Source organism: Rhincodon typus, chromosome 15 (genome assembly GCF_021869965.1).
Source record: "Rhincodon typus isolate 14 chromosome 15, sRhiTyp1.1, whole genome shotgun sequence".
Taxonomy (NCBI): domain Eukaryota; kingdom Metazoa; phylum Chordata; class Chondrichthyes; order Orectolobiformes; family Rhincodontidae; genus Rhincodon; species Rhincodon typus.
Genome location: NC_063346.1, coordinates 13,633,458 through 13,658,144, shown reverse-complemented (window position 1 = coordinate 13,658,144; position 24,687 = coordinate 13,633,458). Strand labels below are relative to the sequence as shown.

At 43.2% G+C, this 24,687-nt stretch overlaps 1 protein-coding gene across 1 annotated transcript in view; it reads left to right on the top strand.

Annotated features, from left to right (window-relative positions):
* Window positions 1-24,687, top strand: part of LOC109914370 (meckelin-like) — an 89,072-nt gene that overhangs the window by 36,703 nt on the left and 27,682 nt on the right. Inside the window, exons 13-19 of the mRNA XM_048606057.1 lie at window positions 1,788-1,890; window positions 6,275-6,368; window positions 9,520-9,576; window positions 16,232-16,330; window positions 18,832-18,930; window positions 20,475-20,570; window positions 23,894-23,993. Coding sequence (XP_048462014.1) covers window positions 1,788-1,890; window positions 6,275-6,368; window positions 9,520-9,576; window positions 16,232-16,330; window positions 18,832-18,930; window positions 20,475-20,570; window positions 23,894-23,993 — 648 coding nt within the window. The remainder of the gene's footprint in view (window positions 1-1,787; window positions 1,891-6,274; window positions 6,369-9,519; window positions 9,577-16,231; window positions 16,331-18,831; window positions 18,931-20,474; window positions 20,571-23,893; window positions 23,994-24,687) is intronic.

Here is a 24,687-nt window from a genome sequence, read left to right as displayed (position 1 = left end):
GCAACTTGCCGAACAAGATCTGCTGCAAGGGACACCTCACTTCTCCTTTTGACATCTCAGAGAGCCCATTGAATAGATAAGGTAGACATCCCATTAGGAGCATGTTGTGATTTTAACAAGGTCAGCCAGGTGGATCCTATAGAAAAGAGTTCCCTGATTGAGGCCATTAATCTGGTCCAGTCAGGGCGCCCTGGCTGACAGATAAGGAGTGTCAGACATCCTATTCAGTCTGAGAGCTGGCTCTGACGGAGCTCGATCAGTGTCAAGAACTCTCCACATGTAAATAAAGGGTGACTAGGTGACGGCATACCAGCCTCTCTGGAGTTATTTCAGAGCGTATAAAAGTAGCCAGAGTATTAATTGTACCAGGATGGGGGAGGTGTAGTTGGGAAGTAGGAATTGCAGAGTGGATTCTTGCTTTTGTGGTGAGTTAGTTGCTCTCGATTGCTTCAGTACTGGGAATTAATTGACTGTTCCTGGGCAGATTAATGTGTCTTTTTTTATTCCAAATTAACCTGGTTGTTTTGCTTGTTGGATAATTTACAGCAACAGGGGGTTCCCAGTTTATGAATGTCTGACTTAAGAATACTCATGCTTATAAACGTGATCCCACACAAGGGCGTAATTTTAAAGATCTGATGGTACAAATGCTTCCTCATACATCTATTTTATATTGTCTCTGCATCATGTTCCCAGTCAGGGTGCGTATTAATCAACTTGCGAATGGACTCAAGAACAGAACCTGTTTGCAACCTGGGCACTGCTCATATGTTTATTCAATTATTGAGAAGTTTATTCAATCTCACTGGCATTTATTGCCTATCCTAGGTTGCCCTGAGTTGATTGGGCGATTGGGCCACTTCAGAAACTTGGTTGAGCCTCCTGTTGGGTAATGGTCATGGATATTTTTGGAAATGAATTGAACCAATAGATTTTTACAACAGTCTACCAGCTTGAGAGATCATTTTTACAAATATGAATTCTTTCCGAGCTCTGTCAGAGCTTTCAACCTGGAAAGACGACAGTTTAAAAAAAAAACGGGTGGTACAGTTTAAAGCCACGTTGACAGGAGCTGAATGTTGTGCCAGCTTAGAACAGCCATGACTGCTAATGCCATCTGTAAATGCCAATCAGATTGCAGGCTGTATCCTCCACGTGGGAAAAGCAGCACTGGAGAAAAGAATACTGAAGAAACCCTGTCAAGCTGTGTAGAGTTTTATGCGTCTGAATGGGGTCATTTCTCATTCTACTAAACTCCGCTAAAGACCTAATCAATAGGCAGCTCACCACCACCTTCTCAAAGGTAACCAGGGACGGGCAATAAATGGTGGCCCTGCTAGTGACACCATGAATGAATTTAAACAAAAAACTTGTTTGGTTAATAGCATTCTGATCTCTGAGTTGCAGACTTAGACACAGAATCCGGGCTGGCACTTGATGCAGTTCTATGGGAGTGCTGTACTGTCACGTGGTGCTGTCTAACAGATGAGGTATTAGCCCGAGGACCCTAATTTCTCACCTGGGCAAACGTAAAAGATCCTGTGGCATTACTTTGAAGAAAAGCAAGCGAGTTACTCCCAGGGTCCGACATTTACTTCTCGATAATCATCACAGAAACAGATTATCTGGTTGTGGCTATCTGCGGGAGCTTGCTGTGTACAATTCGCTGCCGTGTTTCCTGCCTTACGGGTGGGGTCAGTGACTAGACCCTTCAAAAGTATCTAATTGGTTGTGGGGGCACTCTGGGCGTCATGTTATAAAAATAGGAGGTTTCTTGTTGCTTGCAGGAGAATTTCGGAGATTCTTTTTGGTAGATGGCTTGACAGGAAGGAGGAGCAGTCTCAGTAACCCAACAGACTCTGTCACCTACGCGAAAGACATTGTACTCAGGTGAGGAAGCAACCATTGAAAGATTCCAGCGCGGGATTCTTCTGTCTGAGGCTTTAGTTTGCTCGGTGCCTCAATAATGAGATGTTCAGTTCTCTGATCCGCCACAGTTTTACGCCACTTCTTCCCATTCTGGATGTGATGTGATGAGATGTGATTGGTGAGCCTATCCATGCCCTTTACTGTACAACGCTGTCCACAAAGTGCCGCCTATGTACAGCAGCTGTAGTGGCCTCAGTCTGCACCCACAGAATTGGAAACCATCTCTAGTTCACAAAGGAGTGCTCCAGTGCAGTACCAAGGGAGTGCTGCCCACCCTTTTCAATGATATCATTTGCTAGTGTGATAAATCACCCGCATTCATGGGTGACACGGTGGCTCAGTGGTTAGCACTGCTGCCTCACAGCGACAGGGACCCGGGGTTGTTGACTGTCTATGTGGTGTTTGCACATTCTCCCCGTGTCTGCTTGGGTTTCCTCCGGGTGCTCCGGTTTCCTCCCACAGTCCAAAGATGTGTGGGTTAGGTGGATTGGCCATGCTAAATTGCCCCTAGTGTACAGGGATGTGCAGGCCAGGTGGATAAGTCATGGGAAATGCAGGGTTACACGGACAGGGGGGATCTGGTGAGATGCTGTTCAGAGGGCTTCGATGGGGTGAATGGCCTGTTTCCACACTGTAGGGATTCTATGATTCTATGATCCATGGCCAGCCATTAGTGTCAGCACCATCACCTTTGTGGATTAATTTCTGGAAATCGAGGGATCTGAGCTGGAATGGGCTCATGAAGTTGCAAGAGAGACAATCGCTGTCCCTAAAAACGGCAGATCAGAGAGTATAAGGGTCCTGACTTGAAGCGTCAGCTTTCCTGTTCCTCTGATGCTGCCTGGCCTGCTGTGTTCCTCCAGCTCCACACTGCATTATCTCTGACTGCAGCATCTGCAGTTCTTACTATCTCAGAGCAGAGAGTAACCCATTTGACCCCTTGCAGGAGGCTGTCTTGCGTGGAGCTAGTTGCAAAAGGAAGGTGTCACAGCCACATCACCTGAAATCACCACAACCCACCTCTACATTATCCCCACTCATTGTTAGGAGTACGCTCTGAGCAGGTCAGGCCTGGTTTAGCCAGTGCTATCTTAGAAACCCTGGCAGAATACAGCTGGTGGCCCACGATGCTGATATAACTGAATCAGAGATCCTGCAATTAGCCAGTCTCTGGATGGGAAGGCATGTGTGAGTGGGAGGAGGCCTGTCTTAGGTGGGGGTGAGAAGTGAGGTAACCTGTTTGAGTGGGGTGTGAGACCTGTTTTGGATGGGGGAGGGTTGGTTGGCAGTGGGTGTGTGACATGTTTGAGTTGGATGATGGGGTGGGGAGATAACCGTGAAGGGTTGGCCTGGCCTCATTGAGGAGGGGCTGTCCTGTTTGAGTGAGGGGTGGGATGCAGTGGCCTGCTCGGTGTGTAAGACTGCTGCTGAGCGGATTTTATCTGAACCTTCAGCCCAAGCTCCCAACTACAATTCATGTTGGTCAGTAAAAAACTTTCCCAAAAGAATTGTGGCTCCTATCTCCATGTACAATCTCGAGAAATGTTCCATACAATCCCCATCTCCTGTGAGGATAACCCAAAGCCTCAATGACTGAATACATTGGTGACAAATGAAGACTAATTAAGAGCTGCACAGATTTCCCCAAAATGGTGAAAAGCTGAACAAACTTGCCTCAGTACAGGTTTCCCACTTTGCTGTCCCTAAGCCCCTGTTTCTGGCTAATGTCTACACAAGGTGCAATCAAAATGTGACATCTCTAGACTTGTGCTGAATTGATTTGGACGCTGGTAAGACATAACATGTAGATGCTTTTATGAAACTGCTAAACAGATGTGTAACCTCGTCCCTGCTGCAAGAATGCATTTCAGTAGTTCAAAAGGTCATTGAATTTGGCAACTCACCAAGGTTTCTTCACTGGTACTAACCAAATATGTGATTTCTAGCACCTAGGGAGGGAGAGAGAGAAAGAAGTGTAGTGAGATCAAAGTGTGACTGACACACCCAGGTTTCCTGTGACCAGCAAAGATGTATCACTCAGAGATAGTAAGAACTGCCGATGCTGGAGTCAGGGACACAATAAAGTGTGGAGTTGGAGGTACACAGCAGGTCAGGCAGCATCAGAGGAGCAGGAAAGTTGATGTTTTGGGTCGGGACCCTTCTTCAGAAATGGGGGAGGGCGAAGGGAGCTCTGAAATAAATAGAGAGAGGAGGGGTGGGGCTGGGGAAGGTAGGTGGGATGGTGATAGGTGAGTGCAGGTAAGCAGTGGTGGGGATTGGTCAGTGAGTGGGAGGAGCGGATAGGTGGGACAGAAGATGGACAGGTTGTGTCAGATCAAGGAGGTGGGGATGAGAGGGAGGCTTGGACATGGGATAAGACCGGGGTGGGGAGATTTTGAAACTAGTAAAGTCCACATTTAAACCATTAGTTGTAGGCTCCCAAGGCGGAATATGAGATGCTGCTCCTCTAGTTTTCAGGTGGCGCCGTTGTGCCATTGTGACACAGTGTATCACTTTCTTTAATGCCAGCACTGGGGGCCTACAGTCAACGCATGGACTGCAGCGATTCAAGAAGGCAGCTCATCGTTACCTTCTCCAGGGCAAATAGGAATAGGTGTACATCTAGCCATTGTCAACACAGCGTGCAGCTGGAGGAACACAGCAGGTCAGGCAGCATCAGAGGAGCAGGAAAGTCGACATTTCGGGTTGGGACCCCTCATCAGAAGTGTTTTCATCTGATGCTGCCTGACATGCTGTGTTCCTTCAGCTCCACATTGTGTTGACTGTGACTGCAGCATCTCTACATCCAACCAGTTGTGCCTACGTCCAAGGAATAAATTTTTAAAAACTAAACAATACATGGTGATTGCCTTCCGACCTCTATGATGCTGTCGTGTGTGCGCCATGGTGTTCAATTATTGCGCATTATTGTTGATATTTGCTGTTTATTTTCTGCAGAGGACACTGCCGGTAGTTTCTGCAATTCTGCAAATGATTAATGTTCAGGAAAGGATTATGAATATTTGAAAGCCCTAAAACTATTTCAAAAAATTACACAGAAAGAAAAATGTGCAAGCCACTTATAAAATAGCTTGGAACCAAAGCGTTTCTTAACATCAACTTTTTTACCTGTAGTTTAAGCAGGATAAATGCTCATTGCCAACACTTGCTGGGTTTCAGACTTGGGCTCACCTGGTCTTTTAGTAAATGCATTGACTAGAGTAAAATCTACAGCATTATCTGAGTCAGCAGGCCTATCTCACACTTGGGCATTAACGTTTTGATGGGGTTTAAAAAGTTTTTAGGAGAAATGTACTTTTTTCTGAAGATGAATAGCCAACTTGATGTTGATATTTCTATAAAAGTTTAGTTTGATTATGAGACAGAGAGACATTCAGTCCAATCAGTTGACGTTAGCATTTACATTCAACTCAAGCCTTCTCTGCTCATTCCTTCATGAATTATCGTCATAACCCTCTGTTGTGTACCTATCAATTTTCCCCTAAATGTATCTATGCTATTCACCTCAACCACTCATTATTGATGCTGTTTGCAATTTTAGACTAAGTAACATGTACCACAAACGTATACCACAAGTAACCGAGCTCTTGTGAGGTGGATGTCTTGAAGTTTATTTACAACACTAACTGTGTACAAGACTACAATATCACAGACTTACACACACAGTCTGGATTGTGTGCTTACTGATGTTACTGTACTTGACATACACATAGCTCACTGACTTCATGACACAGAGAGAGTGACTGAAGGTGTGGCAGGTTCCTAAATGTCATGTGACTGTCTCTGAGCTATAGGACTGTCTCCAATCTGCAATCAATGTTGTGATACAATGACCATGGCACTAAATCCCACAATCCCACCACCTTCTGGCTAATGAGGTTCCTTCTGAATGTCCTGCTGAATTTTGTCTTGATGAACTAATATTGATGACCTCTCGTTTTTCTTTTCCCACATGCTCACTATGTCTGCTTGATCAAAACCTTTCATCTTTTTAAAGACCTCAGCCTTCTTTTTCCAAGAGAAAGCGGACCCATCCTTTCCTGATGGATGTAACATGACATTTCTGCCATTATTGTTGTAAACCATTCCTGTACCTTCTCCAGTGCCTCCACGTCTTTTTATAATCGCACAGCCCAGAGCCTTTGAAGGTGGAGGGGGGCAGGGTAATCTTGATCATAGTCAATGCCAAATGGTGAAGAGTTTTGCTGAAGCACCTGTAGTTGTTCCAATGATTTTGTTTCTCACGGGAATATTATTTTGACAAGACCTGAAGCCCTACCTGAGTCTGTCCACTGACTTTAATCCTTTATATTTCATTGGACAGGACCTACCTTCCTACTCAGAACCCCACCAGCGAACCGCCGTTTTTACTCACCGTGCAGTATGCTCAAGTACAAGATCTCCACGCAGAGGCGCAAGTATGTTCATGTTTCGGTTCAGTGCACAGTGGGTCCAGCTTCATCACCATAATTTGTTCAGCACAGGTGGTGATGTCATGTAGTGTGACTGGATTAGTAATCCAGATATTTAGGCTAAAGTCTGGGTATGTAGCTTCAAATCCCACGAAGGCAGTGGGTGAAGTTTGAATTCAATAATTTTTTAAGAAAGCTGGAATAGAGAGCTAGTCTACTAATTTCCTTTATGGAAGGAAATCTGCCGTCCTTACATAATCTGGCCTGCCTGTTATTCCAGACCCACAGCAATTAGGGAGGCTTAATAAATGCTGGCTTAGCTAGCAATGCCCAAGTCACTTGAACAAGTTAAAAATAAACACTCGTATCATTGTTCCGTCTGGCAATTTTCACTGAAGTTTGTCTTTTCTAAAGGCTGAGGACTGCAAGAAGAGTAGATGTTCCTCAGTTCTGAACTGGTGAATGAGTAGGAGGTCAAAGTGATGAGCCATCTCCAGTGTCAGCACTGAGGGAGTTCTGCACATTTGGAGTCACCATCTTTCTGATGAACCATTAAACTGTCCCTTCAAATCAAAGGATTTTGTGACTAATTGGAGGGGTGTTATAATCAATGTCCTGGCCAATATGCTGCCTTCATCACCATCACAATGGCGCATTATAAGATCTTCATGACATTGCCTGTTTATGGGAGTTTGCTGTGTGAAATTCTATGCTGCATTTCCTACATTATAACAGGAACTACAATTTAAAATCTACTTTGTTGTCTACAAAATACTTTAAGATGAATATGAATTAAGGATTGGCTAACCATTAGGAAGCAAAGAGTAGGAATAAATGGCTCATTCTTAGGTTGTCAGGCTTTGATCGGTGGGATTTCACAAAATTCAGTGCTTGGGCCCGAGCTGTTCATAATCTACATCAATAATTTGGGTGTGGGGCCAAAGATCATTTGGCTGGATGGCTGGTTTTTGATGCCAACAGTCTGGGTTCAATTCTTGCACTGGCCAAAGTTGCCATGAAGGATGTCCCTTGTCACCCTGTCCCATCGTTTTTAGGTATGGTGACCCTCCGATTCAACCACCACAGTTGTCTCTCGCTCTGATGAGAAAGCAGGACTGTGGTGACTTTACCTAAAGGGCATTTGTGGTGCAGTGGTAGTATTCCTATCTCTGCATCAGGAGGCCCAGGATCATGTCCCACTGCTCCAGAGGTGTGTAATAATATCTCTGAACAGGTTGATTAGAAAATATCAGTATATGGGGTCAATTACAATATTTCCGAGCTTGCAGATGATACAAAACTTGGTGGGAGGTGAGTTGTGACGAGAATATCAAGAGGCTTCAAGGAGATTTTGGAAGACTGAGGGAGTGGACAGGAGATGTCAGATAAATATAATGTGGATAAGTGTGAAATTCTCAAGTGGTGAGAGATTGATGTCCACAGGGACCAAGATGCCCGCTTTCAAAAATCATTAAAAGTTAGCATGCAGATGTAACAAGTCATTTGGAAGGCAAATGGAATGCTTGCTTTTATTGGAAGAGGATTTGAATACAAGAACAAAGAAATCTTCAATTGTACAGAACACTGGCGGGACTGCACCTGTGCACTTCTCGTTCCCTTACCAAGGGAAGGATTAATATTAACTTACAGCAGAGGGAATGCAGCAGAGGTTCATCAAACGGAAGCCTGGGATGATGGGACCACTCTTTGAAGGAGTGGTTGATGGCGTTCAGGCTTTATTGTCTAAAATACGGAAGAATGGGATGATCAAATAGAAACATAGAAAATTACAAAAAGGACAAAGTAGATGCAGAAAGGATATTTCCTCTGCCTGTGAGGTCTAGAACCAGGGAACTGAACTCAGAATAAAAGGCTAGCCATTTAGGATTAGATGAGGAGGAACCTTCACTCCGATGGTGGTGAATCTTTAGAATTCCCTGACACTTAGGGTTGTGGAAACTCAGTCATTAAGTAAATTCCAGATGGAGATTGATAGATTACTGATGACCCCAAGAGAAATGGGGATTCCGTGGGAATATGGTGTGGAGGTTGATGCAGGTTTGAGGGGCTGAATGGTCTGCTGCTGCTTCCAGTAGAACCTAACCCAAAACCATTGCCATGTTACATTCAAGTTACATCCCCATCCTTCCTGATACCCATCGCAGTGACTCATGGAGCTAAGTTAGAACAATAAGCAACTCGCATTTATGTAGCACCTCTAATATACTAAACCATTCCACCAAGGAGGAAATCCAAAATAAATTGCTGGTCTGCTAAGCCTTCCACAGAGACTCCAACTGAGATGTTTCAGTTGAGCTCAAGGCCTCAATGGAGGGGAAAGCCTTTCTACTTCTGTCACTGTTGTTGAAATGGTTGTGGATATGGATAGGAACAATCTGACTGTGAGGCCTTTGGGGTTGAATTGTTTACTGGGTCTAACCACTTAGACTCTGATCTTCTGGTAGACATCAGTGCCTTTAGATTGAGGAGGAAACACATTTACAAAATAAACAAATAAAAAAAGGCCACTTCCATTGTGTCTCATTCTTGAATGAAGAAGTTAATTATGATTGAAACAGATTAGTAAATAATTCAATCATTTTGATAAAGTTCATATCCTCAGTGCTTCTGGAGAGACAAAGCAAGTCATGTGAACAAAAGCAGCCACCTTTACATCGAATTACATAGAATTTGCAGTGCAGAAATGGGCCATCTGGTCTGCTGTGGTGTTTATGCTTCACATGAACTATCTCCCCCCATCTTTATCTAACCTCACTAAAACGAACTTCTAATTTCTCCCTTGTGCTTATCTGGCTCCCCCTTAAATGCATCTACTCTCTGGATGGTGAGATTTCTTCTGAATCTTGCAGTGAGAATTAGACTGCATTTCTGTGGGAACTTGATTTGGCTCAGTTTGCGTCTTTGAAACGAGGTCATAATGCAATAAATCGTGATTTGAAAAGGGCTCAATAAGCTTCAAATAAATCAAAAAACGTTTCTGGAAGATACTTAAGGCATTATATCTGTAGCTGTGGAGTGCTCTTGACACCAGGAAGGAATTACTTCTGTAGTGATTGTTGCCTTGGTTACCCAGTGTACCTGTAGGAACTGACAAGTGCTTTGTGAAAGATTCCTTATTTGTCGTCTTCTCCTCTAGGTGACATTTGCTATGCATTATGAAATGAACTATTTTGCACACAAGAGAGACACTGATGTAAGTACTATGATGAAGCCACAGTTTTTGCTAATTCCATCCATTAATCTTATTGAAGGATAATTAGAATATGACACTGTTAACGCATCACAGCCCCTATAATCATCTCTTTGCCTTTCAGCCATGTTGCTCTTGTAGATAACTTTGGTGGAACACTTGCTGAAAATTAAAGGAACATTTTCAGAGGACTGCTGGTGGGGACACAGTGGGATAGTAGTAACGTCACTAGACTAGCACTCCAGACACCTGTGCTCTGCAGACAGAGGTTCAAATCTCGCTGTGGTAGCTAATGGAATTGAACTTCATAAAATTCATTTAATTAAAAAGGGGAAAGTAGATATTGGTAATAGTGACCATGAATTGTCGTCAAAAACTGGTGTGCTCCTGTCTGGTTGATGTGGGACAGAGTCTTATTTCCTCTTAAATACATCTGTCGTCGAAGTACATTTGAAGAATAACATTTTATTTACAGGTTAAAGGCACATACAGCTATTAATCTACAAAAGTTCAGAGTGTCACCTCAATAAGGTTATTTGTGATTTGATCATGGTTATATCAGGCTTATGCCATTAAATCATTGTCCCCTCATTCATCTGGTTCATTATTAGGGAAGGAAATCTGCTATCCGAGCCTGGTTTGGCATACATGTGATTCCAGGCCCACAGCAATATCACTGACTCTTAATTGTAGTCCGGGGCTATTACAGATGGGCAGCAATTACTGGCCCTGCAGGATGTCTGCAAACTATAGAAGGATGAATTTTTAGAACATAATTGTAAAAATTTTTTTAAAAATGCCATTTTTTATCTGGCAGAGCCCATATTGATGAAGACTTTGCGGTTTTACAAGAATAGAGAAATGACCCTCTAAGTGTTATTGGGGCCCTGATGTGCTTTTGAGCCCCAGGAGGGAGACTCTGGGCTTTGATAGTCACTGAGTGGGTGTTTCAGGGTCTAGTATTTTGAAGGGTGCCCAGAGTCTGTGAAACTGCAGAGGGGGCGTTCTGAAAACAATGGGGCCAGGTTCTGAGATCTTGGAGCATTAGGCAAAGAGGTCTTGGCATCTGCAATTTTGCTTCTTAGTTGCCTTGGCTTTAAACTCTGGAATACCTTCCATAACCTCCTCGACCTCTTTTCTCCTCCTCTAGGTTGCTGTTCGAATCCCACCACATCGATTTGATTTGATTTGATTTATTATTGTCACATGTACCTAAGTGCAGTGAAAAGTTTTGTTTTGCGTGCAGTACAGGCAGATCATACCATACAAAGATCAGAGGATGATTGAACAGAGCGAGGAATACAAAGTTACAGTTGCAATAAAGGCGCACAAAGAGCGAGATCAACATTAGATTTAAAAATTGAGAGTTCCCTTCAGAAGTCTAAAAACATAGGGTGGGGGGAGGGAAGGAGCTGTACTTGAACCTGTTGGTACGTGCGAATAAGTTTTTGTATCTTCTGCCCGATGGAAGAGGTTGGATGAGATTATAACCTGGTGGGAGAGGTCTTTGATGTTGGCTGCCTTTCTGAGGTAGGGAGAAGTGTGGATGGAGTCAATGGATGGAGTTGGCATGTGTGATGGTCTGGGCTGTGTTCATAACTCTCTGTAGTTTCTTACAGTCCTGGGCAGAGATGTTGCCGTACCAAGCCATGATGTATCCAGATAGAATGCTGTCTATGGTGCATCTATAAAAGTTGGCGCAGTATTTAAGTTACCTGGGCATATAAGACGGGCATAAAGCTTCTCTATGCTGCCCAGCTTCTGGAAGGTTCTGCACGCACCCATTGGCGTTCTGACATAGTTTTTCTTTCCGGAAGCTACTGCCACACACGGTCCTCCAAGATGCAGGCAGTGGCAGGGAGAATTAGAGGGAACTTTGAAGATGATGCCATTCAGCACCAAAGCGCACACTTAGGTCTATACTCAGTATATAATTTGAGAGCCCCACCCTCATCTCCTGCTCTTTTACGTGAATAATTTGTTCCAGCTACCTCAATTTTACCAGTTTCAAAACTAACACTTTTTTTTAAATCTGGAAATGGAGTGTGATTATACGAGTTAAATTATGGGAAAACATTATCAAGCTTTATAGTTGTATGAAAGATAAAGGTTTACTTTTTTTTAAAAGCACCATTTATTGAAATCATGTGGGGAATTGACAAAAAAAAAGTGCAGGTGAAATTTTTTGGGCCAGGACCTTCACGTAGAACACTTGGGAAAATGTTCACCGTAAAATTATACTGTGTACAAGGCTGTATGGGTGGAGGTGTGTGTACATATATCACAACAACACTGGGGATTGCTGTAACCTGCAGATATTTTGTTGTTTGCTGAAACTTGAGCCAGGGACATTAAAAGGCCATTGGGAGTTGAATAAACAAATAGTTTTAATGTATACAGAGCATGCTGGATTTCTCGATTGACCTGAAAGCAACACTGTGACTTTTTATTGGAGTTCTACATGGATCAATTAGTCAAATACAGATCAACATGTTGTTTTCCTTTTGGTAAATTATAATAGAGAGGGAGGGAAAAGCGCAACCGTTTGCAATAAAATTTACATTCAGTATATTTTTTATTCATTCATTGGATGTGGGCATTGTTGACTGGACTAGCATTTACTGCCTGTCCCTAACAGCCCAGAAGGCATTGAAGAGTCAGCCTTGTTGCTGTGGGTCTGGAATCACTTGTAGGCCAGACCCAGTAATGATGGGAGATTTCCCTCCCTGGGTGCTGTTAGATGGGTGGAAAGTGATGATTTTGGTACAAAAGTCTATTGCAAGACATCAGGACAAACTGGATATCAAGTGAAAGGTTGAAAATATTCCTTCTCTCCAACAGACCTAGCTGCCTTCCCTCATAAGTGGTGTACATTTTTCCTGTCTCATCAAAGGGAGATAGGTTGAGTATTTACCTTCCTTATTACTGCTTGTCTTGACACATTTTATATAATAACTGTATAAACTGATCCCTGTTTTTGGAAGGTTTTTTCGAAACTTCAGTGGTCAACTCATACTCCTCTTTGACCATGCTTTTTGTTCACCTGCCTTAATATTTCCCTATGTGGCTCGATGCCAAGTTTAGCTTGAAAACCACACCTTGGGATACTTCCTAAAAGTGCTGATAAATGCAGATGGTTATTGTTTGGGAGGATGTGTGCAGCCTCGGATCTGACAAGACAAGCAAACAAACAGGTAACCAAAGAAGGCTGTTCAGCCCTTCGAGCCTGCTTGGCCATTCAACAAGATCATGGCTGATCTGATTTTTACCTCATCCCTGCAACTCTTTGTCCCCTTGGTAATCATGAATCTATCTACCTCTGACTTTAAAAATATTGAAAGTCTCATCCATTGCCTTTTGAGGAAGGGAATTCCAAAGGCCCACAACTCTCTGAATGATAAAAATGTTTCCTCCAAGATTATTTGGAGTGCAGATTCTGGGATCCGAAAGCTCAGGGAATTATGAATGGGAATGGGAACACTGGGAGCTTATGCCGAATGTTTGTGATTTATTTACTTCATAACTGATTGTTTCTTGTGATTAGTTATTTCAGGATCACTGTTGTTCATGTTTCCTTCTTAATTTTCTACCAGCAATTTTCCTCATTTCTCAATGTACGTTCCCTGATTCCTCAGTTCTAAATGACTTTGTTTTACTTGTAACTGTTCGATACAATATAGTACTGAAACGTTGTTAGCAAATGATTGACAGTGAATATCTTTTCAATAACAGAAAAAAACCCTGCAAATTCACAGTAATGCATAAGGTGAAACTGTGCAGTAAATGCATATAATACATGAGGGAAGGAATAACTTTTCTTTGGTATAGTGGAGACTTCAGTGCATATGAGTATGGATTGCAGGCTTCGTCTGAGGTTCTGTAGATCTGTCTCTGATTTGTGCACAAGCCTCTCAAGCTCTTGCATTCAGCTCACCTCAACAAAAGAATAGAATCCCTACACTGTTGAAGCAGGCCATTTGGCCCATCGAGTCCACACCAACCCTCCAAAGAGCATCCCAACCAGACTCACCCCTCTGCCCAATCCCTGTAAATCCTTGGCAATCCCACCAGCCTGCACACTATGGGGGCAATTAAGCATGGCCATTCCACCTAACCTGCACATCTTTGGACTGTGGGAGGAAACGCACATAGACACGGGGAGAATGTGCAAACTCCACACAGTCAGTCGCCCGAGGCCAGAATCGAACCCGGGTCCCTGGTGCTGTGAGGCAACAGGGCTAACCACTGAGCCACCGTATCACCCAAAAAGTTGATAGTTAACCCAGAGAGCAAATAATGTCTCAGAGCATTAACAGGCAGTCAGGGCTTTGGGTAATGTCAATAAAGAGACATTAAAACCACAGGATTATGTTGCAGCCTTGAACACGTGCCAAATGTCTGTTCACAGTTATCTCTTTCAGACTCTGTCCTTATCTTTGTGCCTACTGTAAACAAGTATCACTGTAACGCACGGTTTTGTTCCTCTTACACGTTTGATGAAACCTGTAACTTTTGCTTCGGTCAAAGACCTTGGGATGTTTTGTGATGTTATAGTCAGCGTAGGTCATAGTTGTTATGGTGCTTAGTGGTTGTTCTTAACCCTTTTGGCTCAGTGGAAATGGGATAGGATTGCAGTTAAAAATTAGAAGGTTTACTGACAAGCCCCTTACCATTCCTAAAGTAACCTGTAGGGTTTTGCAGGCAGATGAGGCAGCCACTTCCTGGTGAGGTATCATAGATTTATGAAAGTCAGCACTTCATGTATCAATCATACTTCAATAGGGTTTTAACCAGTGTCACAGCAGAAGATTTGTTCATGTTCTTCTGCTCTGTCTGTAACTGGACTTGAATATAGGAAAGTTCTTTCAGGTAGTTCTAGAACTTTCCTTTGTGGGACTGAGAGAAGCTGGTGTGCTCCTGTAGTCTGACAAGGCTTCCCGTTTGGCCCAGACCCCCACCCCTCCTAACCCATACCCTCCATCCCCAAAGATCAACCCCCATAGCACCATCATTTACCTGGTCCCTGTCCCCAAATGTCACTCCTGTGCTGGATGTGGTTTCATGTGGGAGACCAATCCTGTGGAGTGGTTCCCTACAATAAGAGAGATCCCACTGAAATCCAGCCCCTTGCCAGGAATGGAACAGTGCCATGTTACAAACATATGGGAAAGAGAAGGCCATTCAGCCCTTCAAGCTACCATTCAGTAAGATCGTGGCTTTTAACCTCAACTCTGCATCCCTACACACCCCTGACAATCCTTGAATGTGCTAATCAAGAATCTTACTTGCTCTGACTTGAATATGTTTTGAAGATTTTTACATCCGTTGCCTTTTGAGGAAAGGAATTCCAAAGACTCACAATTTTGCCATCTCACTGTGACACTGAAGCCTTTTCCTTTTGCACTGTAATTGTCTCTCTGACCCACATCCACTGAAGACATTGACTCTTCGCTGGGAAATCGGTTACTCCTTTGGTACCTTGCCCCAGTGTGGAGCTTCAGTAATGATCTGAATATGGGGAGGCTCATCACCACCAGACCCAATCAAATTGACAGTGAATATCTGGGTGATGGCTCAGAATGGTCTGCATATGGAATGAGCTGCCAGCGGATGTGGTTGTAGCGAGTACATTAACAACATTTAAAAGGCATTTGGACGAATACGTGGATAGGAAAGGTTTAGAAGGATATGGACCAAGTGCATGGAAATGGCATTAGGGTGGATGGACATTTTGGTCAGCATGGACCAGTTTGGGTCGAATGGCACGTCTCTGTGCTGTAGGACTCTGACTCTACGTCACATTCCTATCAACAGAACACTCTATTTTTTAAATACCTCGTCATGAGCAGTTTAAATTAGTTACTGTATTCCAGGAGAGAATCCAACAATGTATTTATCACTTCTTACCCACTCAACTACTTATGAAATACAAGTAGCAAGTCCAGTCAATTCATGAACAGCAAGATCCCACAACTTAATAGTCCATTATGGGTATATCTCTCTGTACACACTGTGGAGTGGTTGAATGCAATGTTGAGTCCATAAGGCTATAAATCTCTCATAGCACACACAGGATTGCACAGTAAGTACTGCCCAATTGTGAAATTACATCTAACAGTGGATGGTTTGCTTTGGGTTTGTGGAATATAATCTGTACTGTGCCTGTTACACATAACCACAAGATCATGCTGTTTGATTCTCACTGGGATGTACATCCTGTACCAGACATCAATCACAGCAGCAGTGAAATTCACTCTATGTTGCTCAGTTGTGTGGTAGGCAGATCATTTTCATTACTTTCACAAACAATCAATTCAAGATACAAAAACATAAATTGCTGCAAAATCTCAGTAGGTCTGGCTGCTGCTGTGGAGAGAAATTGAAGTTAAGGTTAACTTGTATCTTTTTCTCGTAGAATAAATTGTGGTCATTGTTTGAAATTTGGTATTCTTGCATTTGTCCTGTTGAGTGGAAGATGAAAAAGCATTTACAAAAATGTTCAAGTTCTGTACTACCAAGCAAATGTTTGATCGTATGATTTATATTATTCAAGTTTGTTATCCTATCAGCCTGCTATCAACAATGTTTCATAAATCTCCTGATTCCTTGAATTTGCCCTTAGCACCTCTGACTTGCTGAATCTTAATTCACTGTGTAGATAGCCCTGGGTGTTCTTGGATCTCTGGCTGTTTTCGTTGCCATGCTGGAGACAAGCAGCTGGAGACGGAGGAGCGGACTAGAATTTATAGATGTGGTGGTAAGTACAGCCTTAAACTTGCTATATAATGCATGCCTCCATTGAAAAAGAAATGACTTGCATTTATGTAGAGCTCCTCATAGTCTCAGCAAGTATCCAATCAACTTATGGACAATGAGGTACTTTCATACTAAGGTTATGGTTTTAATGTGCGGAAGGTGACAGCCAATTTTCACAGCAAGATCCATAAGCAATTAGCAGTCACACAAAATCCAACAGCATTGTTTCTTTCTTTAATCAATGTTTCAACCACCTCTAACACCCCTCCCAACCCTTTTGCTGTCCTGCATGAAAACCCTGTGACCAGGAATGTTGAACTGCTATTCCTGCCCTTCTTTTAAACTAATAGCATTGACATATATCCAAGTATCTATTTACTCAGTCACTGCTCCTTGCATTGAGGTACATTCCACAAACGCTTGTTCTCCATTGTGAGGACATTTCTTTCCTCTGCTATTCACGGTCATTCACTAATTCCCTGCTTTCCAATTCCAGCTTTGCTGCTGTCCTTTTCTGAATTTAAGCTCAGATATCCATCTCTCTTCCCTAAAGCCTCAGCCACAGTGCTCACAACCCTCCCTGTGACGTTATAGCTCCGGTCTTGTCATGTTGTCTTGTGCAGGTTCAATCTCCTCCAGAACCAGTCCCCATGCTGCAGGAATCTAACATCCTCCCTTACTTCAAAGTTTTGGCAAAGATCTGTTGCTCGGGTTGTGGGCGAGGTTGTTGACTTGCTTACCGAGCTGGCTTGAATGAGAACAAACCAGCTCGGCGAGCAAGTCAATAACCTCGTGCTCCCTTACTCATTGTTTCTCTAGTATTCACCTGCACTGTCCTCTTATTCCTGGACTGACTGGCTCGTGGCACCAGAGTAATCTCGAGATGATGACTATGAAATGCTAAAGTCTTTCCTGACTCCATGAAATCTTACTGCAAAGCTCTCCTCTCTCTTCCTGTATCATTGGTGCTGACATGAACCATAACCTCTGGTTGTAGACCATCCTGTCCCTCAGAGTGCTGCCCATGTAGAAAGCTTATACCGTGTGAAGACATTCTTCCCCTCAGACACAAGGTAAGGACTGATCCTGGGTTAAGAAGTGAGTGGCACTAATGGGGAACACTGCTCGAGAAATGTCCGGCTGAAGGGCTCTGATTCTGTCGGTCTTTAGGCAAACCCTTTGGGCTCAACACTTCTCAAAATACAGCCTTTATACATCACAGGTTGTGCATTGATTGTGTTCAACTGAATATTTGACCTTTCCTGCCTACACTTCTGTTGCTCAATCCCACTTCTAACTGGACATTATCTTAACCGTTTTTAGCTGTTTTTGTGGTGGTATGGTGGCTCAGTGTTTAGCACTGCTGCCTCACAGCGCCAGGGTTATGGGTTCAATTCCACCCTTGGGTGACTGTCTGTGTGTGGAGTTTGCATGTTCTCCCGTGCCTATATGAGTTTCCTCCAGGTGCTCTGTTTTCCTCCCACAGTCCTATGTTGTGCGAGTTAGGTGGGTTGGCTGTGCTAAATTGTCATGGTATCCAGGTATATGCAGGCTGGGTGAGTAGCTATAGGAAAATGCAGGGTTACAAGGATGGGGGAGGCTTGAGTCTGGGTGGGATGCTCTTTGGAGTGGACTCGATGGGCCAAATAGCCTGTTTCCACACAATAGGGATTCTGTGATTCTAATAGAATTATTTGAGCTCAAATCCTACCACAGCAGATGGTGAAAGTTGAATTCAATAAAAAGTCTGGAATTAAAATGCCAGCTTAATGGCAACAATGAACCCGCTATCAATTATTGTAAAACTCATCTGGTTCATTAACGACCTTTAAGGAAGGAGATCTGCCACCCTTAGCTGGTCTGGCCTACATTTGACCCCAGCCCCACAGCAATTAGGGAAGAGCAATAAATGCTGGTCGGTCACACCCATGTCCCATAAGCAAATGGGAACATTAACTATTGGCCACGTATCTGTAATTTTAATACACTTGGGAGAAAGTGTCTTAACATCTTCAGCCTTGCTTGTAAATGACAAGAGTTTGTCTCTTAGTCCTTTACTGATTTCTGAGTTAAACAGCTGCTTTACATCTAAAAACATGAGTTTCTCTCCAGGGACAGTGCCCCAACATAGACTGGTGCTGAAGTTCAGCACTAATCTGACAATCTGACTCAGCCAGATGGATTGTAAATGCAGAGAATACGAGGGAGGTGGGGGAAGTGAGTGGATCATAACCACTCACTGGATAGGCATCTCCTGAGGTCAGAGTTGCAGCATGTTATCCAGAACTGTTAAGAAGAACTTGGTTTAAGAGTGAAATAATTCTACATCTACCCAGGCAGAGCCCTGTTACACTTCCAGTCCCTGCCATTGGACCTTTTAATCCTTTATGCACATCCACCAACACAGAAAAATTGGCCCATTCTCACCAATTCTGTACCAGTTGATTTTGATGTGGTTGTGTTGTGTCTTGTTCCTCACTATCTCTTTTCGCTTTAATACAGACCATTGTGAAGTACTTTGCTTATTTTGCCGGTGCGCTGTCTAACACCTTTTTCCTCGTCACGTTTGGGACAGGTGTTTACTGGCTCATTGTCTACAAGGTAATGGGGAACTGCTTATTATCACCATCTCACCTCTCACCCCCTCAACAAGGGGAGTGCATGCTAAAGATTATATAGCACCTTTTACACCCTGAGGAATCTCAAAAACAAAGCTAAAGAAGTACTTCCAGAAATGTTATAATGTCACAGGGCAGCATGATGGTTTAGTGGTTAGCACTGCTGTATCACTGCGCCAGAGACCAGGGTTCGATTCCACCCTCAAGTGACTGTGAGGAGTTTGCATGTCCTTCCTGTATATGCGTGGCTTTCCTCCGGGTGCTCCAATTTCCTCCCACAGTCCAAAGATGTGCGGGCTAGGTGGATTGGCCATGCTAAATTGCCCGTAGTGTCCAGGGGGAAGCAGGCTAAGTGGGTTAGCCACAGGAAATGCAGGGTTACAGAGATAGGTTTGGTCTGGATGGGAAGTTCTTCAAAGAGTCAGTGTTGACTCAATGGGCTAAATGGCCTCCTTCCACACTGTAGAGATTCTATGTCTGATTTGCATACAGCAAGAATGGCAATCAGATAATTTTGTTTTCTACCGCAGTTGGGTGTGGGATAAGTATTAACCAAAACATTGGGAAGGATACCCCTGCTCGTCTTCAAACTAATTTCGTGGGACCTTTTGAAATTCAACTGAGAGTGCAGACAGAGACTTGGTCTGCCATCTCATGCAACAACGGCACTTCTGATTGGGCAGCATTGCCTCAGTGTTGACGTTAGAGTGTCAGTCTAGTTTTTGAGATCAGGTCTCGGGAGTTGGGGCTTCGACTCTCAACCTTTTGACTGGGAAGCGGTAATGCTATCCACTGAGGACTGGCATAGTTCCAATTCCGTAATTCGCTGAAACTAATGGAGCGAACCTCTGGCAGCACACAGTTTGTACTGCTGCCAGGTGACCATTGTGGTGTACTCTGTGCCAACTGCAAATATATCCTTCCACACGCCCTGCTCCACATCCTCAAGTCCTAATTGCATCATCAGCTACCAGGGAGGTTGATGACACCATAGCAACTGGCATTTATGTAGTGCCTTATAGCATAGGAATGCGTCCCCAAGGCACTACAAAAGGGGAAGTAAGGATGGGTACCCAAGTTTAGCCAACGATGTTTCTTAAAATGAATATTAATGATGGCAGAAAGGAAGAGAAATTCCAGAGTTTAGAGCTTAGGCAGCTAAAGGCAGAGCCAGCAATGAAGATTATATACAAAAACAGGAGCACTGAGATCTTGAAAAGTTGCAATTTGGAAAAGTTTATTTATCTCATTATATTAATTGTACTCATTCACAGTATTGGAGTCACTAATTTTGCTATGTAATGCCTGTGATTATGCCAGAAATCCTTATGAATATACAAATAAAATTTAAGCCAATGATGTTTTGGTGGGGCGAGCTCTTTGTTCAAATGACATTTCTTCGGCAAACCTTAAAAATCCAGATCAAATGTGTCTCGCAGTCTGTGCACAGGGAGGTATAGGGAAGGCTGTGGGATGTGAGCATTTATTGGTGATGCATTCATCCTGGTTTTGTATTTATTTCCACAGGGTCAGCAGTCCACAGTTGAGGTAACACTTCCCCCTGCTGGTGGGAAGATTGAAACTGACTTCATCGTCTATGTGGCTTGTGCCTTTGGGCTGAAGGTAAGTTAACATCATTCATTTCTAAAGAACTTCTTCCTGGGAGTTGCCTTAGATTCCTCAGTGCAGCATGACGTACATAGTGTTTAACATGGGGCCTTGCACTTTCCCTCCTGTCATTTATTAGAACAATATCCTTAGCCACGAAATCTATTTCAAAACTGATTTCAGTAGATGTCTTTTTAAGCTGTCAATGAAAATTACTCTCCTTGACTAGTAAAGAGATCAAAGGTTATGGGGAGAAGGCAGGAGAATGGGGTCGAGAAGCATATTAGTCTTGATTGAACAGAGGAGCAGACTTGATGGACTGAATGGCCTAAATCTGCTCCTATATCTTACAGTCTTATGGAATTATCACCAATTAACAACTAGCCATTCTGTGGGAGAATGGCTTGTGAATACTCCGTACGTTCCCCTGAGATTCTTCTATTTGCAATTTATCACATTTATTTTATCATATAATGTGATTAAGGGTCTATGTGAGGAAGGAGGGAGCATGTTTCAGTTGGCATTTTACTGTCTGTGTATTCTCAATGCCTCACCTATCTATTTTATATATCTATACAGAAATTACAGGATTCTTCTCAAAAATACATTGTATAGGATTCCTTGTTTAATCAAAATCACAGAATGTAAGGCACATTGGGAAGCTTGCTTCTCCTGATATATGGTAATGATCCAGATTTTGGTGTGCTGGGGATAATTTCCAAGTTTGCAGATGACATGAATCTTGAAAGAATTGTAAACAGTGAGGACTGTTTAAATGACACTTAGATAAATACATGAATAGGAAAGGTTTGGAGGGATAAGGGCCAGGAGCAGGCAGGTGGGACTAGTTTAGTTTGGGATTATGTTTGGCCTGAACTGGTTGAACTGAAGGGTCCATTTCCATGCTGTGTGACTCTATGATTCTACGACCGTGTCGAACTCCAGGAGCTCATAGACAAGTAGGGGTGAATGGGTGAATAGGTGGCAAATGAGATTCGATACAGAGGAGTTTGAAGTGGTTCATTTTGGTAATAACAACATTGAAAGACAATATAAAATAGAGGGCACAATTCCAAGGAGAAGTGCAGGAGCAGAGTGACCTGGTATACATATGCACAGATGATTGAAGATGGCAGGACAGACGGAGACAACAATAAATAAAATATACAGTATCCTCATTTTATTAAGGGGCAATAGGTGAGTACAAGAACAAAGGAATGATATTAAACACTCGTTAGACCTCTGCTGGAGTTTTATGTACAGTTTTGGGTGCCACAGTGTAGAGAGGATGTAAATGCATTGGAGAGAGTGCAGAAGCACTTTACAAGAGAGGTTCCAGAGAGGAGAAACATCACTGATGAAGATTGATTGGAGAAGTTGGAACTCGGGATTTCCTTGAAGAGAAGGCTTAATAGGAGATGTGATAGAGGATTTCAAAATCATGAGTGTGCTGGATTGAATAGAAAGCAAGAAACTGTTTCTATTTGTTTAAAAAAAACACAAGAATGAGAGGGCAGTGATTTAAAGTGATTTGCAAAAGTGGAAGGGTGATATGAAGAGAAATCTTTACACACAGTCAGTAGTAAGGGTATGGGATGCACTGCCTGGAAATGTGGTGGTGGTGAATTGAATTGAGGCATTCAAGAGGGCATGGAATGTTTATTTGGATAAAAATAATGTGCAAGGATATAGGGAAGAAGCAGGAAATTTATACTAGGTAATGATGCTCATTTAAAGAGCTGATACAGACTTAATGAGCTGAATGCCATATGGTTTCCCTTGAATCTGAGAATGCCAATGGGTCTTTGTATGCTTTTCGGGATGATCAAAGTGATTGGGTTTTTGGAGAAAATATTAATTCTGAATACTGTGTCACTGCTTTAAGAACTGGATCTGTGAATGAGCCAAGGACCAGGGTGACCCCCACAGGATCAGCAGCCATGAGAAGTTCAATCAGCATGTTCAAATAGGAATGGACTTACAAATTGTTGTATAATTGCGGGTTATTATTTTGCCTGCTGAGTAAACCTGTTTGAAATAGTCAAGCAGATTGAATCTGTGCTACTTACCAAACCAGTGTAAGAGCAGTGATTCTGTGTTAAGGACAGCAACACAAGATTACAACTTTGAAGACAGAAACCAATTGAACAAACTCATAGTTTTAGAGTCATAGAGATATATGGAAATAGATCCTTTGGTCCAACCTGTCCACGCCGATCAGATATCCTAAATTAATCGAGTCGCATTTGCTGGCATTTGGCCCATATCTACCTAAGCCCTGCCTATTCATATACCCATCCAGGTGCCTTTTAAATGTTGTAATTATACCAGCCTCCACCACTTCCTCGGATAGCTCATTCCATACATGCGCCAATCTCTGTGTGAAAAAGTTGCCCCTTAGGTCCTTTTTAAATCTTTCCCCTCTCACCTTAAACCTATGCCCTCTAGTTTTGGACTCTCCCACTCTAGGGAAGAAACCTTGTCTATTTACCCCTATCCATGTCCATCATGGTTTTATAACCCTCTAAAAGGTCAACCCTCAGCCTCTGATGCTCCAGGGAAAGTAACCCCAGTCTATTCAGCCTCTCTGTATGGTTCAGACCCTCCAACGCTGGCAACATCCTTGTAAATCTTTTCTGAACGCTTTCAAGTTTTATAACATTCTTCTGAAAGCAGGGAGACCAGAATTGAACACAGTATTCCAATGGTGGTCTAACCAATGTCCTGTTCAGCCCTGAATGATCCATGTCTGAATTATGGTGTATATTTCCTACAAAGATTCACCAAGGCTCTTTAGAGAACACCTTCCAAATGCAACACTGCTTCAATCTAGAAGGACAAAGGCATCTGGGGACATGGGGACACCACCCATGTTCCCCTCCAAGCCATTCACAATCCTGACTTGGAAATATATCACCATTCTTTCAGTATCGCTGAGACAAAATCCTGGAATTCTCTTCCGAACAGCACTGAAGATGCCTCTATACCAAATAGATTGCAATGGCTCAAGATGTCAGCTAACTGCCACCTTCGCAAGGGCAATTGGGAATGGGCGATAAATACTGGCACGGCCAGCAAGTCACACATCCCCTGAATGAATGAACGAACAAAAAAATGCTCAAATCCAAAAACCTGTCCTATAGAACAAATCTACCATTAGATTTGCTTTTGAACCCAGCAACATCTGTTACTGAGTACTGCCTGACTGTGGGGCCAGGATAGGGAGGTCTTTGTGGTAAATAATTTGAGGTACAAGCAGCACACAATGCCCCTGTTATTGACAGAGTCTGTCAGGAAGGCATACTCTCCTGATGTTGAGATATTTGGTTTCTTTTCAGGCACTGGAGCTGATTCACATCTTGATTGTTCAGGTCACTGCATCGATCTTCCTGATAGACTGGGAGAAACCAAAGGGCAGACCACTACCAAAACCAGCAGGTGGGGGTTACTTACCATCAATCTGTGTTTGGGTGATGAGTATCGGCAATTTGCAAAGTGGTTCCCGTCTTTCCTATGGTACAGCGGTGACTGGTTATATTACAGTTCACTCAGGGAGCCTGGTGTTGGTGAGGAAACATGTACTTTTGTATACGTGTTATAATCTGGAGCTATGGACAGTGAAGATAGAGGATCCAGTGTACTTTCTGTCAGATGGCTGACGAGGAAGCTCTGCTGCTCTCACCGCCTTTTATTGGCAAGGGACAGAAAAACTTCAGCCAGTGATTCTCAATCTGTTTGTCTGCCTTATCAATGCACCTGCCTTAGCCATCAGGTCCTGAAATGAGACTTGAACTCAGACTCAGGGCTTAGAGGCAGGGACACTACCCACTGCACCTTTGTGAATTCGGCGCATTCGGCCCCTCGATCCTATTCGACCATTCAATAAGATCATGGCGGATCTGTTTGAGGTTCGAATCCCACATTCTCATCGACCTTGATTCTTTTGCCCAACAGAAATCTATCTATGTTCTTCGTAAAGATATAGTGACCGTCCCAGCATGCTTTCTGAGGCAGAGAGTTCCAAAGTCAGACAACATTCTTTGAGAGAAACAATTTCTGTTGATCCCTGGATTCAGTGGGCTGAATCACCGTTACAGTGAGCGGGAGCTGGGCGCTGACTCACCGTTACAGT